Source organism: Cottoperca gobio, chromosome 2 (assembly GCF_900634415.1).
Source record: "Cottoperca gobio chromosome 2, fCotGob3.1, whole genome shotgun sequence".
Taxonomy (NCBI): Eukaryota; Metazoa; Chordata; class Actinopteri; order Perciformes; family Bovichtidae; genus Cottoperca; species Cottoperca gobio.
Window position 1 is genome coordinate 1736915 of NC_041356.1, and position 18285 is coordinate 1755199.

The following is an 18285-nucleotide window of genomic DNA, read 5'->3' on the forward strand; positions in this document are numbered from 1 at the left end:
TAAACACAGGACTTTCAGTGAGGGGACTGCTGTTCGTGTCCTGTGTAAAACCAAGACCCATCACGCTGACATATTTTAAGTTATATTACCTAACAAACGTATTTATTTTAATCCAAACCATAATCTTTTGCTAAACCGAACCGAGATGTGTTGCCTAAACCTAAAACAGTTGTTTTGTTTTAATTCACAAGCATTTATTTAAAACTGTTATGTTTCACTTTCGCAACGTTTTGGTAGGTGCGATTTGGAAAATGTTCCTGGTTTGAACCATTTGAATGGTAGTGATAACTAATAACGTCCATTCCATGGGCTGATAACATAAGAAACATATGGCTGCTTAACACTTCAGTCCAGCTGGTGGCGGTAATACACCAATTCTCTGTTTTTCAACCAACCACTCAACCACCAATAGAGAAGAAGAGCTAGGCGGGAAGAAAAGAACAAGAACAAGAACAAGAAGAAGAAGAAGAAGAAGAAGAAGGTAGTAATGGGCAGTTCTTTTCAGTGAATCCGACTGCACATAGTCTCCTTTACTGAACTGTAACACGATATCAGTTCATCTTGCTAACTAGTGAAATGAGAACGGAGAATTAAGTTTGATAAAGATACCTTTTGCAAAATGAAAGCTAAAGTCCTACCCTATTATGTACAGCACTTATATTTGGCACTACTTCCCACTTGGAGACTTCAAGACATCAGAGGGAGGGTTTACGTTTACTGTATAGTACGTTAAGAGAACAAATCACTGAACACGTTACCTCACAGGACTTGACCGGAGCTCTGACTCCATAGTCCCACTTAATGAACTACAACACGGTGGAAGGTTCGGTTCAGCTCGCTAACCTGTGTACAGAGATACAGTCGTAGTTTGTGAAGTATACGCCATTGAGCTGAAAATTCTGTTGGACAAAGATACCGTTTGCAAAATAATATCTTAAATCACTCCTTCAGTGAGTCCCTGCACGTTCGCTCTCAACTGACTGAGAAATAAACAGATCATTTCAGTTCGGTTTGCTCACAGGATAGCTTAAAGTTCACTCAATATAAGGCATATTATGGGCATTCCATTTGGTAAAGGTGAAGGTAAAGCAAGAATCAAAAAGAAAATATCAGAACTTTGGCAAAAAAAGTTAATAAGGAGAGTAAGTAGACGTACTTTAAATTACAAGACAGTTAGAGTACAGAAAGTTCAAGGAAGAAGCAAAAGAGAGGAAGTAGCTTTATGCAGATTAAGGTTTAATCACACAGGTTTTAATAAGACACTATTTCTATTAAAGTAAATTAACAAGTATGTGTGCATTGTAATATATCTGAAATGTTGATCTAATAATACACTGTGGAGACTCTTGTCCACAGTCAGTTACAAGGACAGACAGAGAGGAGGTGGTATATTGTCACACACAGCTTTATTCGCCACTGCCTTCCGGCTCACACAGGTAACATTTACTTTACAGTCACAGCTGACAGGTCGCTCTCCTGTCCGCGGCTCTGCGCTCTGCGGCTGCACTCTGCCTTGCGTTGCGTTGCGTTGCGTTGTGGCTGAAAGAGGGTCTCCGTATCCTCTGGAACCCAGCCCACTGCAAGAGCACAAAACCAGGCCATCACCATGCATTTATTATGTCACTGATTACCTGATTCCGTTCAGCTGTCTGGCCTCCAGCTGGGACACTCCTGTCTCTTCCCAGCAGCCGACGCCATAACTACACCCCACTGCCACATACACTTTGTCAAATCTAATGAAGAAATGCTAAGTTTGCAACAAACGGTGAGAGAGGACAGACAAGAATGGGATTCGGAAAGGATACTCAGAACAAATGGAGATAAGGTGTGGGAGACTCAGAGACTAGTTGTAGATGCGTTAATAAACACTGGATTGTTTAATACAATGTAGTTTATTTATTTGTTTTAAATATATATTAACTGGATAATGGATTTTCTGAACGAATTAAGTATTCAATTTACAAATAGAAACAGAAAATCTGTGTGGTGGAGAATGGAACTCCCCAAGGTAGTGTAATAAGTCCTATCCTATTCTCAGTTATGATTAATAATATTTTTGAAAACGGGTGCTCTTTGCGGAGGTTCGCAGGCTGTGGAAAAAAGGGAGAAATGTAGATTTTATTGAGAAGAAAGTTCAACGAGGCATAAACCAGGTGGAGGAGGGAGGTGGGGGTTCGCTTTGATTAAAGATTCCCATAGAGTTCACATTTAAAAAGTCACAAATAAATTAAAAAGGCCATAAATGAGGTGCTTTATAGGATTAAGGTCGTGACACAGCAGGCAGATTATCGGTCGGTTAATGTCGGGATAGTTTTTGATTCAGCATGTTGAATCTGTCAGCAAGAGAACTCACTCTGATTGGCTGTTCAGTTTCAGCGAATGGCACGAGAAGAGAAACGGACGTGAGAACACAAACACTGTGACTTTTTGGTCAAGATGCAGGTAACGTGAGGTGACGCAACAGTCCTCTATGTCGCCACTAGTTATTAGATGTGTGTTTAGTGTGCCTGAGCCTTTAGAGTGGGGACACTGCATCATTAAAGCATATTTATGTCAGTGTCAGTGGCTGAAGATCTAAGAATATGTGTAGGAGCTGTAGGATGTCACCAGTACACTACAGGTTGAAACTGGAGGGATGCAGTGGAGGTTACGCCATAGACAGCTTCTGGTTAAACCACCCAACAAAGAAGGTGATGCAGGAGTAACATCTGTTACTTTTCACAGACAGGACGAAGGATCCAGCAGCTGAAGCTGCGGCTATAGTAGTTTAGGGGCTTTACAAAAGAACACCAAAATACCTGACTGTATACAGTAGAGCTGTTTGATCTTTGGATGGCAGTCCAGTGGATTGAACAGATTCAGCCTCGTAAAATATTGTTATGTCGTGACTAGTTGTCACCAATTCAGAGTATTCGGTCTGGTACATCCCAGAGTTGGCCTGACCTCGTCTATGAAACCCTGTTAGCACTCCACAGAGTAACTAGAGACGCCTCTAATCTTTACAAAGCAGAATGACAATTGGAACAGCACACTATTCATCTTGGGGAAGCACCCAACCGGGTTAGGTGAGCAGCGCCAGCAGTACAGACAATACAGCATGTAAATATACACATCATGCAAGAGAGATGAGGCAAAGAAAAGAGGATCAAGAATGAAGATGGCGCAGTAATGAACTAGTTCCAGAAGGTGGCAGCAGTGCAACATAACAGACGCCAGCTGCCGTAAAACACCAAAGAAGAAGAAGAAGAAGAAGAAGAAGAAGAAGTAGACGAAGTAGAAGAACAAGTAGAACAAGAAGAAGAAGAAGCAACATCATCAACAACAACATCAACATCAACTGTTAACAGGTCTGATCCTGCCGCCTTTACTCTTCGACAGCGTCCATGCTAACTAATAAATACACTGTAGCTGTTAGCTTTGGCTCGCGGGAAAGACAGGCCGTGCCGAGGCAACTGCACTGATTTGTTTTGCAGAACTAACCATGTCTAAAGTCAACCTAACCACGGCTAAGTCCATAAGTTAACGGTGACGTTAGCAACTAAAATATTTGAAGCATCTAATGTTAACTGTTTAGAAAAAGAAAGCTAGCTTAGTTAAAGTGTGTTCCTTAAAACTAAAGCTCAGTAGAACGACGCTATTTATCGCTCGGTTTAATATACAAGGTGAGTTAGTCGCGTTAGCACATTTTGAGCGTGTGGAGGTGGGCTATGTGTCCAGTTTATTAGATCTGCCTAGCTCAAACTAATGCAGTCTAATACAACAGTCCTACATTAACTATTCACTGCATTAAGTTATAATCTTCCACTTGTTTTGGAACCGTTTTAGAGAGGTGTTATTCAGCTTTATGAGGCTGTAGCTTTAGTTCGTGCTGCTCTTCAGAGGTTAGTCTGAACCCTTTGGACGTAATAATCAATTTCTCTTTGTTTCATTCAGTAGTTTTCCTAGGTTGATGAAAGTTGTAATACATGTTCTAATAGCTTGTGTCCCATTGTGTACAGCTGCAGGATGGACCTGTCCAGCAGGCTGGCGGTGTGGCAGCAGCTGGCGGAGAGCTGTGGAGTCAGCACAGTCCAGCAGGGCCTGCAGCAGGTGTGGAAGCTGCTGCTGCTCTGCCTCCTCTGTAGACTCTGCTTCAGGCTGGGTGAGCTGCCCTCTCCACAGGAAAACTTGTCTTACCTCTTACTGATATGGACATAGTTCAAGGCAAATTGGACTATAGTCTGTCCTGACATACTGACATAATGTTTCCTTGATTTCTACACTACTCCTACCCAATATCGTTTTCAGATATTCTGCTGCCTTGTGTTACATAAAGTGACAAAGAAATTGAAAAAAACCTTTTCAGTTAGTAGATTTTCCATGTCATGCATGTATACTACACCTGGCTAGTCACAAATTCAACCAATTTTATCATTAGATATACGAGGTCATTGGACGTGATTGTAATTGTCTTCTTGCTTGCGTCCCTTAGGAGGTGTGTCCACTTTGAAGCATGTAGTGTCAGTCTTGGCTGGGATGTACGGCCTCTTCCTGTTCTTTGAGCTGCACATGCTGTGGGTGCTTTTGCTCAGTGCACTGTGTTACCTCGTTCTACTCCTCAGCCGACACTCCAGCAGCAGAGGGCTCTTCCTCTCGGTTGTCATCCTCATCTACCTCCTTGTTGGGTGAGAAAACATGGCAAAACTGAAATTAATTATTGGAGCTTTCAAAAAAAACAAACAGACTAAACTAGAGACCATCTTGCAATCACTCCAGCCGTGACTCCAAATGGGGCCAGGGGCGTAAAGTTATGGGGCAATGGCCCCTTCCCCACACCCTACCACCCTACTTCCAGCACCCATGCTCAACCACACCCATCTTGCACAGTATACTGATACTATAATAGGTATTGCAATACCCTGCCGTTAGAAACGGTACAATACCCCAATTTATTAGTACTGATACTTTAAGAAGGATATAAATCAACCCTTCCATCAGAGGTCATGACCAATATACATGGATGTGTTTGTTTGGGTAGACAGACAGACAGGTAGGCAGACAGACAGGTAGGCAGACAGACAGAGATGTAGACAGACAGAGATGTAGACAGACAGACATGTAGTCAGACAGGTAGACAGACAGGTAGACGGACATGTAGGCAGACTGACAGACATGTAGGCAGACTGACAGACATGTAGGCAGACAGGTAGACAGACATGTAGGCAGACAGACAGATATGTAGGTAGGCAGACAGACATGTAGATACGCAGACAGACAGGTAGATAGACAGACATGTAGACAGACAGACAGACATGTAGACAGACAGACATGTAGACAGACAGACAGACAGACAGACATGTAGGCAGACAGACAGACATGTAGGCAGACAGACAGACAGACATGTAGACAGACAGACATGTAGACAGACAGACAGACATGTAGGCAGACAGACAGACATGTAGGCAGACAGACAGACAGACATGTAGACAGACAGACATGTAGACAGACAGACAGACATGTAGGCAGACAGACAGACATGTAGGCAGACAGACAGACAGACAGACAGACATTGCTGTCAGGATGTAAAGAGTATTTCAACAAAAATCACAAAAGTTTCTAAAACACACTACCCACCCTAGATTTATTTATTTAATAAAATAATTTCATCAGTAGTTCTGCAAACCTACACATTTCTGGTGTAGAATTCAAGTCGTATACATGTTCCTCCTCTTCATTTCAGAGAGTTGCATTTGATTGACCTGGTGACCTGGCATAAAATAAGAGGTAAGTATATATGAAGTGAAATATGAATATTTTGTATTGTTGTGTTTTTTAATCTTCTTGATTTAGATTTGTTCTTGTATCTTTGTGTCTGGGATAAAGCTTCTGTGTTAGATGGTAATAGATAAATTGCATTATTGTCCACAGCAGTTGACAGCATGGCTTTTGAAGAGTACACAGTTTCCACAACTATGCATTTTAGAAATGTTCCCATTTCCTATTCTGGGAGTGTTTAGAGATGTACCAAAGATCATTTTCATTATCTTAGTTCAATTGTTTTTATACTTATACTGACCGGGACAACTATTAATTTCACTATGATATAAAGAGAGAGGTTCATATGGTAGGAACACTATTGGTGTGGGAGTCTGTGGCACTGATTGATAAACCATGAGAGGGTATAAACTGAAAACATTTGACTCAATAATGTAATAAAATATTTAATTGTCATATATAGCACAGACTAATTACTGGTGTCAGAATACTATAATATCCTGTGTGGCAGTTCTTAGACAGAAATGTAGTCGTCAATACAAAGAAAAGTGAAATTTCATGATTCTCAATACCCAATTCCATACCACGGTAAAAACAATAAATCCCAACACACCCATTTATGAAAACATTTCCGTCAGTGTTCAAGAACAAAACATTACAAGATTACATTTGAACACATCATGATAATGTTATAATTGACCTTCGTACAATAATTGTCTGTGTGTCTGTGTGTGTGTGTGTGTCAGGCTCTCAGATGGTGGTGGCCATGAAGGCCATCTCTCTGGCCTTCGACCTGGACAGAGGGACGGTTGGCAGTCTGCCCTCCCCAGCTGAGTTCCTGGGCTATGTTCTGTTTGTGGGCACTGTGATCTTCGGCCCTTGGATCAGCTTCTCCAGTTATAAGAACGCCATTGAGGGCAAAAAAGTGGTGAGTAGTTGATGTTTCCAGCGTCCTCTGTGTGCATGCTATTGTTGGTGTTCAGTACTGTGGTGGTAATGAGGCGGTTTGTTCTTTAGAGCTGGCTGTGGCTGCGTAGTTCCTCCCTCTGCCTCCTGAAGAGTCAGATCTGTCTGCTGGTCTCCACCTGCGTCGCCCCTTACCTCTTCCCTTTGTTAATCCCCATCCACGGAAACACAGTCACACAGAAGTAAGGCACTGTTTCATTTAAATCTTTGTACTCCTGCAACTAAGGTAGTTTGAGCAATACAATAGTTATTACAATACACTGGTTTGTGAACATACTGTCTGTCTTTCTTTCCCTGCTTCCAAGATACATTTGAGAAAGGTAAGAATTGTTTTCAGGGTTAGAATGTACTGTTTTTCCCTCACATGCTTCTACTGCAGTGTGTTAAAAATAAATAATTTATCGGACCGGATGATTGGACTCAAAGCAGGAAGCTGTTAGCAGAGAGCAACACTGAGCACTGGAGAAATTCACAGTAACGTTGTCAGGTGGCAGTAAATGTACAGTGTAGGTTTCAGGTTGTCCCTGAATAAACAATGCAGCTCCTCAAGACTCAAGTAGAGTTCCGCCGTCTGTGTAATTACAAGTACATGACTACACGTAGATATGTCAGGTCTGTAGCACCGCATCCAATGTATACAACGTAACAAAAACACACAGTGTGGTTTTGACCTTCAGGTGTAAAAGGATGCTGTGCATGATTACAGCATCAGTGATGTTTCACTTACTTACTAACAGGTACTTTTATTAAACATTCTGATCCCGAGGTCTTCACCAGTAGATGGACATAGCTCAGATCCTCTCACCTAAGCATGAAACTTAATGGACCGTACATGTAGGGCTGTAAGGGTTCGAAGGCTGAAACCGCAACATCCCAGCTCCGTCACCTGTGTGGGAATAATCCCATTACTTAAGTGCCTGTAAATCATCTGTGCCAGAGGAGCACTTAACTTCCGCTCAAGGGAGGTTAGATGTCCTCTTTGAAGTGAAAGTGATGAAAGTGTTTTATTTGGGGAAACAAACTAAAGATCATTTGTGTATTTGACTTGTGTGCTGCACAGGTGGCTGCATGCTTATGAGAATGCGGTGTCCTTCCACTTCAGTAACTACTTTGTGGGTCACCTCAGTGAAGGCACCAGCATGCTGGCTGGAGCTGGCTTCACTGAAGAAAAGGACAACATCAGATGGTAAGTGCTGAGGCGTGTGTAGACCTAATAATCAGGCCGATTAATGCCACGTCGAGTTAATTTGCATCAACCAGAGACTGTGCATACAAGGCCGATTATTTATTGATTACAGTATTTCACTGAGCCAACACCAGGAAAGGCCACTACACTAAAGTTATTTATTTATTTATGTAAGTTTACACATTTTCGTCTGCTGGTAAATGCTGTTCTTGTTCTCTAAAACTATAAATGTTCCGATTAATTGTCAGTTTGTGAAGCTGCTTTATTCAGTGTTTCAGTGTTTTACTCCCAGGCCTGTTTGTTTTGGAGATGAACAATGAAGTTATGCTAGTGGGGAGAAGCTGCACGTCTTCTCTTATTGTTTTGCTTGAGATCCCCCTAGCAACATAAATGACATATTGTACGTTTCAGCAAACGGAGACAATGCAGACAGTAACCGTGTTAAATGAATGTTCATTTGAGTATCTCATTTATTACTATTAAATTGTATTTTATCGGATGCAAAAAAACCCACAACAAAAACAAATTGTGTTGATGTTGATAAATGCACCTTTAAGTCTGCTGCGTCCAGTCTGAAGTGTAAGAGCTGTAGACTGCAGCTGTGACATTAGAAAGAACCGCCAGGTGCTGAGAGTGCATTGAGTGGTGAAATGGACTACAGCGCTTTACAACACATGTGAGCATTCACACATTCATACAAAGTGAGAGGAAACATTTACACATTCATACAGAGTGAGAGGAAACATTTACACATTCATACAGAGTGAGAGGAAACATTTACACATTCATACAGAGTGAGAGGAAACATTTACACATTCATACAGAGTGAGAGGAAACATTCATATAGAGTGAGAGGAAACATTCACACATTCATACAGAGTGAGAGGAAACATTCACACATTCATACAGAGTGAGAGGAAACATTTACACATTCATACAGAGTGAGAGGAAACATTTACACATTCATACAGAGTGAGAGGAAACATTCATATAGAGTGAGAGGAAACATTCACACATTCATACAGAGTGAGAGGAAACATTCACACATTCATACAGAGTGAGAGGAAACATTCACACATTCATACAGAATGAGAGGAAACATTTACACATTCATACAGAGTGAGAGGAAACATTCATATAGAGTGAGAGGAAACATTCACACATTCATACAGAGTGAGAGGAAACATTCACACATTCATACAGAGTGAGAGGAAACATTCACACATTCATACAGAGTGAGAGGAAACATTCACACATTCATACAGAATGAGAGGAAACATTTACACATTCATACAGAGTGAGAGGAAACATTCATATAGAGTGAGAGGAAACATTCACACATTCATACAGAGTGAGAGGAAACATTTACACATTCATACAGAGTGAGAGGAAACATTCATATAGAGTGAGAGGAAACATTCACACATTCATACAGAGTGAGAGGAAACATTCACACATTCATACAGAGTGAGAGGAAACATTCACACATTCACACAGAGTGAGAGGAAACATTCACACATTCATACAGAATGAGAGGAAACATTTACACATTCATACAGAGTGAGAGGAAACATTTACACATTCATACAGAGTGAGAGGAAACATTCACACATTCATACAGAGTGAGAGGAAACATTCATACAGAGTGAGAGGAAACATTCACACATTCATACAGAGTGAGAGGAAACATTCATACAAAGTGAGAGGAAACATTTACACATTCATACAGAGTGAGAGGAAACATTCATACAGAGTGAGAGGAAACATTCACACATTCATACAGAGTGAGAGGAAACATTCATACAAAGTGAGAGGAAACATTTACACATTCATACAGAGTGAGAGGAAACATTCACACATTCATACAGAGTGAGAGGAAACATTCATACAGAGTGAGAGGAAACATTCACACATTCATACAGTGAGAGGAAACATTCACACATTCATACAGAATGAGAGGAAACATTTACACATTCATACAGAGTGAGAGGAAACATTCATATAGAGTGAGAGGAAACATTCACACATTCATACAGAGTGAGAGGAAACATTCACACATTCCTACAGAGTGAGAGGAAACATTCACACATTCATACAGAGTGAGAGGAAACATTCATACATTCATACAAAGTGAGAGGAAACATTTACACATTCATACAGAGTGAGAGGAAACATTCATACAGAGTGAGAGGAAACATTCACACATTCATACAGAGTGAGAGGAAACATTCATACAAAGTGAGAGGAAACATTTACACATTCATACAGAGTGAGAGGAAACATTCATACAGAGTGAGAGGAAACATTCACACATTCGTACCGAGTGAGAGGAAACATTCATACAAAGTGAGAGGAAACATTTACACATTCATACAGAGTGAGAGGAAACATTCACACATTCATACAGAGTGAGAGGAAACATTCACACATTCATACAGAGTGAGAGGAAACATTCACACATTCATACAGAGTGAGAGGAAACATTCATACAAAGTGAGAGGAAACATTTACACATTCATACAGAGTGAGAGGAAACATTCATACAGAGTGAGAGGAAACATTCATACAGAGTGAGAGGAAACATTCATACAAAGTGAGAGGAAACATTTACACATTCATACAGAGTGAGAGGAAACATTCACACATTCATACAAAGTGAGAGGAAACATTCACACATTCATACAGAGTGAGAGGAAACATTCACACATTCATACAGAGTGAGAGGAAACATTCACACATTCATACAGAATGAGAGGAAACATTTACACATTCATACAGAGTGAGAGGAAACATTCATATAGAGTGAGAGGAAACATTCACACATTGATACAGAGTGAGAGGAAACATTCATACAGAGTGAGAGGAAACATTTACACATTCATACAGAGTGAGAGGAAACATTTACACATTCATACAGAGTGAAAGGAAACATTCATACAAAGTGAGAGGAAACATTTACACATTCATACAGAGTGAGAGGAAACATTCACACATTCATACAGAGTGAGAGGAAACATTCACACATTCATATAGAGTGAGAGGAAACATTCATACAGTGTGAGAGGAAACATTCACACATTCATACAGAGTGAGAGGAAACATTCATACAGAGTGAGAGGAAACATTCATACAAAGTGAGAGGAAACATTTACACATTCATACAGAGTGAGAGGAAACATTCATACAGAGTGAGAGGAAACATTCATACAAAGTGAGAGGAAACATTTACACATTCATACAGAGTGAGAGGAAACATTCATACAGAGTGAGAGGAAACATTCATACAAAGTGAGAGGAAACATTTAAACATTCATACAGAGTGAGAGGAAACATTTACACATTCATACAGAGTGAGAGGAAACATTTACACATTCATACAGAGTGAGAGGAAACATTTACACATTCATACAAAGTGAGAGGAAACATTCACACATTCATATAGAGTGAGAGGAAACATTCATATAGAGTGAGAGGAAACATTCATACATTCATACAAAGTGAGAGGAAACATTTACACATTCTTACGGAGTGAGAGGAAACAGTCACACATTCATACAGAGTGAGAGGAAACATTCATATAGAGTGAGAGGAAACATTCACACATTCATACAGAGTGAGGCTCATCAGTTGCCATGCCATCAGTTGCCATGCCATCAGGCGGTTTGGGATTCAGTATCTTGCCCAAGGACACTTTGACATGTTGACCGCAGGGGATCGAACCACCGACCCTCCGAATGCTGCCCGAGCGCTCGGCGTCCTCACATTTCTAACAAAATCCAGAGCAGATGGAGCTGAATGAGTGAATACCTAACACTGTTCCCCAAGACTGTATCCATGTGCTTCATACGCAGGGATATGAGTGTGGTGAAGCCTCTCGGGGTGGAGATGCCTCGCTCCATGGTGCTGGTGGTGACGTCCTGGAACATCCCCATGTCTCGATGGCTCAAAACCTGTAAGTCCGAGCCTGCACTTTAGAATGATTACAGACACAAAGCACAATACTTTATGCTGCTGGGTTATTGAGTGAGAGCTACTGGCCACACGCTTATGATCTCTCATGTTTTGTTCTGCTTTGTCTTTGTGTGATGTAATCTCCATGTGTTTATAACTGTTCACTGGAAGATTGTGAGCAGTATAATATTTACAGCGGCAACAATTTATCAATCCACACTAAATAATTGGCAACTATTTTGAAGATCAATTATTTGTTTCAGCTTTCTTTAAGCATAAATCGCAAATATTAGCTGCTTCCAGCTTCTGCTGTTTTTCTTTGTCTTACATGTATGAAAATACACACAAACTGGACATCTTGGGTTTCAGACTGTTAGATAAAACAAGCACATCTGAAGATCACTGTGTGCCTTGTAAATCTGAAGGTCATTTTCTGATTTTTTTATATTCTGTTTTTTTGCTATGAACTACATGATTTATACTCATTTACTATTTGTATTAACCTGTTTTATGAAAGTTGCATTAAACACTGTATTTATGTATCTGTTGTGGTGTGTGTTGTGTGTGTGTGTGGTGTGTGGTTGTGATATATATGTATGTATGTATATATATTGTATATATATATGTATGTATGTATATATATGTATATGTATGTATGTTATATATGTATTATTATGTATGTATGTCTCTCATCTATGTATATATCTTGTTGTTATATGTATATGTATATGTATGTGTGTGTATTAATCTATCTATATTCTATCTCTCTCTATATCTATATATATATCCCTCTCTCTATCTTCTATCTATATATATCTCTTCTATCTCTTAATATATTCTCTATCTCTCTATCTATATCTCTATCTACATTCTATATCTATCTCTATACCTCTATCTCTATCTTGTCTCTCTATATGTATATGTAATCTCTCTGTATCTGTCTCTATATGTGTATCTCTCTTATCCTGTGTATAATGTATCTATATGTATCTATATATGTGTGTATATCTATCTATCTGTATTGTATCTATATATATGTGTATATCTCTGTATCTATATATATCTATAGATGTGTGTATCTCTTTTGTGTCTCTATCTTATGTGTATCTATATGTGTGTCTCTCTCTTATCTCTCTATCTCTCTCTCTAATATCTATCTCTCTCTCTTATCTATATCTCTCTCTCTCTCTATCTCTATCTCTGTTTTTCTCTATCTCTCTATCTCTTTCTCTATATATCTCTCTCTGTACTCTCTCTCTATATCTCTCTCTCTATCTCTCTATCATCTCTCTCTCTCTCTATAATCTTCTCCACATATCTATCTGCTGCGTTCTCTGTGTATCTCTCTCTCTATATATATATCTCTCTATCTCACCCATCTCTATATCTCCAATCTCTATCTATATGTTGTATCTATATGTGTATCTCTTCTCTATCTCTATACTATTTTTAGCTCTCTCTTTTTGTCTCTTCCTCTTCTTCTTTCTCTATATATCTCTTCTATCTATCTCCTATCTATCTCTCTCTCTCTCTCCTCTCTCTCTCTCTCTCTCTCTCTATCTCTAGGTTATCTCTCTCTACTCTATATCTCTCTTCTCTATCTCTCTATCCCCCTCTCTCTATCTCTCTACCTCTATCTCTCTATCTCTACTCTCTCTCATCTTCTCTACACATATATATATATATATATATATATATATATATATATATATACACATATATATATATACACATATATATATATATGTGTATATATATATACACATATATATATACACATATATATATATATGTGTGTGTATAATATGTGTAAATGTATAATATGTGTAAATGTCATGTTGTGTTTACTGTGTTCTGCTCCATGTTCATCAGATGCCTTTAAAAATGCCATGAAACTGGGGACTTTTCCAGCCATCCTGGTGACGTACACAGCCAGTGCTCTACTGCATGTTAGTAAGATCCTGCTCTCTTGCCTTGTACAGTGTTCTCACACATCTTAAAAAACAGTATGTTAGAGACATTCTTTTCTTTTGGGAGGGAGGGATGGAGAATACAACACACGATATAAAGAATACATTAGAATACAGGACAAACTACTACAATATAATCATCACTTGATTTGCTCTGTTTCTTCTCGTCACATGACACAATAACAAACAGAGCGCATGTTTATAGGGTTCTTTCCACAATGTTGTCTGACACTCATAATGACAACATGAGCCCGTCAGTGGCAACAACAAGCACTTTTATGGTACCAACATTGAGAATTGCCAACAGGATCACACTGCAGCATTCTCGCCGAATACTGAACCCGTAAAACAATTGTTGTTTCCATTAGACACCAAAACAAAAGGGTCCAAGTTGAAAAATACCAAAGTTACCCTTTAAAGCTGCACTTGGTAACTAAAATAAAAAATCATATTTGCTGAAAATGTGGAATCTTGCAAATGCCGTTCGGCATGTGTTCACATCCTGTTCCTCTGCCTCCCCCTGTGGCCGAACGGCATTTGCAAGATTCCACCGCAGCCGAAGGAAAACAACCAATCAGAGACAAGGAGTCCCTAACGCAACCGATCTAACTGTCCAGCCAGGCAGCGCCCATCAAATATAAATCAAGACTGTTACTACATTGTCTAACTCTTGCCTCCAAAAGGTTTCAGAAACATATTTTAGTGTACTGTTAGCTGTAAAATCCGACCACCATGTTGAAAACAGTTGAGCCAACACCAAGCACAGAGCAAACGTTCTCATTGTGCATCTAAACTCTAACATTTGAATGAAGACACTGAACAGTGCATATCAGTGAGAAAGAAACATGTGTGCAGCATGCACCGTGTGTAAGATACTGGTGGACTGTCACTGCTTGAACTTAATGTGCGCTTTGTTTTCTTCAGGGTCTGAGCTTTCACCTGGGAGCTGTTCTGCTCTCTTTGGGCTTCATCACATATGTTGAACATGGTATGAAAAACATATCAGCTTGTACATAATAACGTTTAACTGTGGAAGTTGAACCATTGAAGGTGGAATAGATTCACTTTGACTGCACACTACTGTACACAATGCAGAAATGACTTCATCCAGGAGGGCTGACTGCTCTGTCTGTGATGGTGTTAATGAATGCTCGCTTGCTTGTTCCTCACACCTGATGGTGTTTTCTTCTCCTCAGTTCTGAGAAGGAAGCTTGCATCCATCTTCAGTGCCTGTATCCTGTCCAGGCCCTGCACTTCTGACTGCAGCCATCAGCACAAGAAGGTACAGCTTCAGCTCCACTCAATCATCTAGGTCTCAACGGCAACCTGTGTCAAACTCTTTGCAGTTATTCAGTTATGGGCGGCACGGAAAAAACACACCATTGTATTCAGTGTCAGAAGAGGTGTCTACTTGTGTATCTTAGTTTTCTAAGTTTACATGCCATTTTAGCGTAGTGTAAAGTGATTCTAAACTTGATTTAGAGTCTTATTATTAAAATTACACATATATATATATATATACACATTACACTTATATAAAATTACTTGTTTGCATCAGGATTCGTCCCCTATAATAAAACACAGCTAAATCCTCACTGTTGTGTAGAATGAGGCCCTGGCACCTCTACATCACTGCAGCCAGGTGAAGTGAAACCACTGAAGTCAGCAGCTTTCCTTTAGGGTTGAGAAGATTGTGTCTGTTACACAGTTTCTTTTTGCTCCTTTGGTCTGTAGGAGTATTGGGTGATGTTGCTGAACCTGGTTTTCAGCTTGCTAACCATCTTCCACCTCACCTACCTGGGCTCTATGTTTGATCCTGGAGTTGATGAACAGGAAGTAGAAGAGGTAAGAGCAGCACAAAACGGAGGGATTATGCCTTCTTAGATGCTGGAATGCTTTTAATGTGAAATCTGTGCAGCAAGTGTTGGGTTTAATTGAGGGAAGTTTAACAGAAAAAGCAAATATACATGATTAAAGTGAAGGAAACGAGAGAGGTGGAGCTTATTTCACAGAAGAAAGTTATTTATAAAAACGTTTTACACAATTCATATTCACTTCAAACTGTTTATGTAAATTAAGTTCATACAGTTTAGGTGTATATGATTCAAGAACAATTCATGTTGTTCACTCATGTTTCATTCACTGTACTGGAACTGTAACACTATAATGAAACATTGGACACATTGACAATCACATTCCTGTGAGGCATGATTTACTTCTATGATGTCTTGAGAGGTCGGGAGCTTTGCTCTGGTAGCTCTGGATGCCAGAAATTAATACAGCAAAGTGTTGTTTTCCAGCTTAAATCCAGTGTATTCAGTCTTCTAATGCAGGTTAACTTAACTGTCCTCAGACCAACAAACTGGTGTTTAAATCGAAAACTCTAGTCGTTAATGATGGCAGTGTGATACTGAAGCTTCAATACGTGCTTCAAACCCAGAACCACTGCTTCGACGCTTGCTTCAAATCACGTGACATATGACGTCCGGACTGGTTCGCGGTCCAATCAGCTGATTCGCTGGCACTGCCTCCTTTCGATTCTGACAGGTTGAGGCAGTTTTGAATTTGAGCGTCTCAACACTTTATAACCACGAATTTGTGCGTTTTTGTCGTAGTATGTGTTGTTAGTATTGTTTGTATTGGATCATTATGCAGCCGGCCAACTAGCGAAACAATTTGTATGCACGCCAGCATCATCTGTTCCTTGTGAACAAGTAAAGAAAACAAATCTACATCCCACATTTTCATGCCCTGCCCCAGTGGCGCAGCTCGTAGAGCAGCCATCTCTCATTCAAAGTGCTTCCCGCAGCGGCCCGCGGTTCAAATCCGATCCGTGGCCATTTGCTGCATGTTTCCCCTTCTCTCTATCCAATCTTAAGGCATTAAAAAGCCCAACATTTTTTCCTAGCACTGTCTTCTCGATAACACATACACACACACATCAATCTTTATTTTTAAATAGAACATGATATTCAGTCTTAGATGTGTGTCAAAGAATTTTACATTTTAAATCCACTGCAGCCTTGCACTTCGCCAGTAGAGGTCACTGTATCTGAAGCTTCGAGTAATGAACCCATTTTCGAAACAATTAGCTGAAGTGGTTCAGTGCTTCACTAAAGCTTAATTTGCCCATCACTACTAGTCGTCTTTTCTCTGGAGCACAACAAAAAAACTGTTTCTCTCTGTTCACCTCAGTCATTGTCTCTCCTCGCTCCACTGTCTCCCTCCCCTTTTAGCTGCCTCACTCGAGCAATCAGCTCATATGGTTCAGATGGGCAGCAAACCTTGTCCTCACTGCCCTGCTGACTGTGGGTTTTGTAGTCTGGTGGCTTGTAGTCCTTGCTGCATCCACCGGGAGGGAATATATCTATGACACTACCTCTCGTCACACTTGGTAGATGAAATGGAAGATTAGCAAGGTGCTATATAAATGACGGTCCATTTCTACATTGAACATTATACTTCAGGTAAACATGTGTTGTGTTTAGATTTACAGCAAAGTCAAACCGGAGAGGATCAGCTTCCCCTCTGTGTGGGAGTGTCAGTGTGAGTCTCACAGTCACAGACATTTAGGTTCATTGCTGACTGGTGTGAATATGAGCATGAATGAATATGCTCATATAATAAAGGCATGTCTCTAATATTAGCCTAATTCAAACAAAGGCTTGGTTCTCTCTGCAGTTGAGGTAACTTTTTGAGAAATTAAAATAAGTATTTTAATTTGCACATTATGTAAAGCATGAATCCACCACACACCACAATGATCACGAGGCCTGCACAGACGGACACATGAGACTGAGAGGGGGTCGTTTGAGTGACATTTCGCTCCTGTTTGCAGGGTTACGCAGCCATCCACACCATCCAGAGGTGGTCCGAACTGAACTGGGCCAGCCACTGGGTCGTGTTCGCCTGCTGGGTCTTCTACCGTTTAATTCAGTAACGTGATTGGAGCAGTTGGAAGGCTGGCAGACACCAAACACTTCATAATGCCATGGGTTTGAAGGTGGTGATCAGGATGGACGAGGATCTGTGGGACTGCGTGTGTGCGGAGGGGGCTGTCACAGACGAGAGGGATTACTAAACAAACCTCTCCAGGCCTGTTGAGAGTTGTGAATAATCTGAAGGACAGATGGATGGATGCAGGGTGAAAACATAGCACATACCAAAGTATTCTGTATGAGCCTCGTACATCCGGGGCTGTAGGTTTGTTTCGGGCAGTATCGAAAGGATCCAATGATTTGATTCCATTGACAATATGAAGACCAGACCCTGCAGAGGCATTAATCTACTGAAGCCTGTGGTCAGCTGTATTTGGACAGATCTACCCTGTAGATTAGTTCTGTTGTAAATGTTGCTGTTGGACAAGGTCAATTCCCACAAACAGTTGAGCAGTTTAGCTCACTATTACTCTAATCATTCATATGTTACATTCTTTTTATTACTGCTGCTATTGTGTTT

General features: G+C 40.2%; 1 protein-coding gene across 5 annotated transcripts in view; it reads left to right on the forward strand.

The window, feature by feature from the left end:
* The first annotated feature begins 1738 nt into the window (after positions 1-1738).
* Positions 1739-18285, forward strand: part of LOC115021090 (protein-serine O-palmitoleoyltransferase porcupine-like) — a 16718-nt gene continuing 171 nt past the window's right edge. Inside the window, exons 1-14 of one of the 5 annotated variants that reach the window (XM_029451256.1) lie at positions 3570-3662; positions 3826-3881; positions 3999-4141; positions 4472-4664; positions 5720-5763; positions 6501-6682; positions 6772-6902; positions 7781-7906; positions 11758-11858; positions 13730-13806; positions 14752-14815; positions 15024-15109; positions 15562-15672; positions 17666-18285. The exon at positions 17666-18285 is cut by the window's right edge and continues 171 nt beyond it. In XM_029451256.1, coding sequence (XP_029307116.1) covers positions 4006-4141; positions 4472-4664; positions 5720-5763; positions 6501-6682; positions 6772-6902; positions 7781-7906; positions 11758-11858; positions 13730-13806; positions 14752-14815; positions 15024-15109; positions 15562-15672; positions 17666-17767 — 1353 coding nt within the window. In that variant the 5' untranslated portion in view covers positions 3570-3662; positions 3826-3881; positions 3999-4005 and the 3' untranslated portion in view covers positions 17768-18285. Of the gene's footprint in view, positions 1826-3188; positions 3348-3376; positions 3663-3825; positions 3882-3998; positions 4142-4471; positions 4665-5719; positions 5764-6500; positions 6683-6771; positions 6903-7780; positions 7907-11757; positions 11859-13729; positions 13807-14751; positions 14816-15023; positions 15110-15561; positions 15673-17665 lie in introns of those variants that run through there. The other 4 variants (XM_029451237.1, XM_029451247.1, XM_029451275.1 and 1 more) reach the window with 4 other exon arrangements.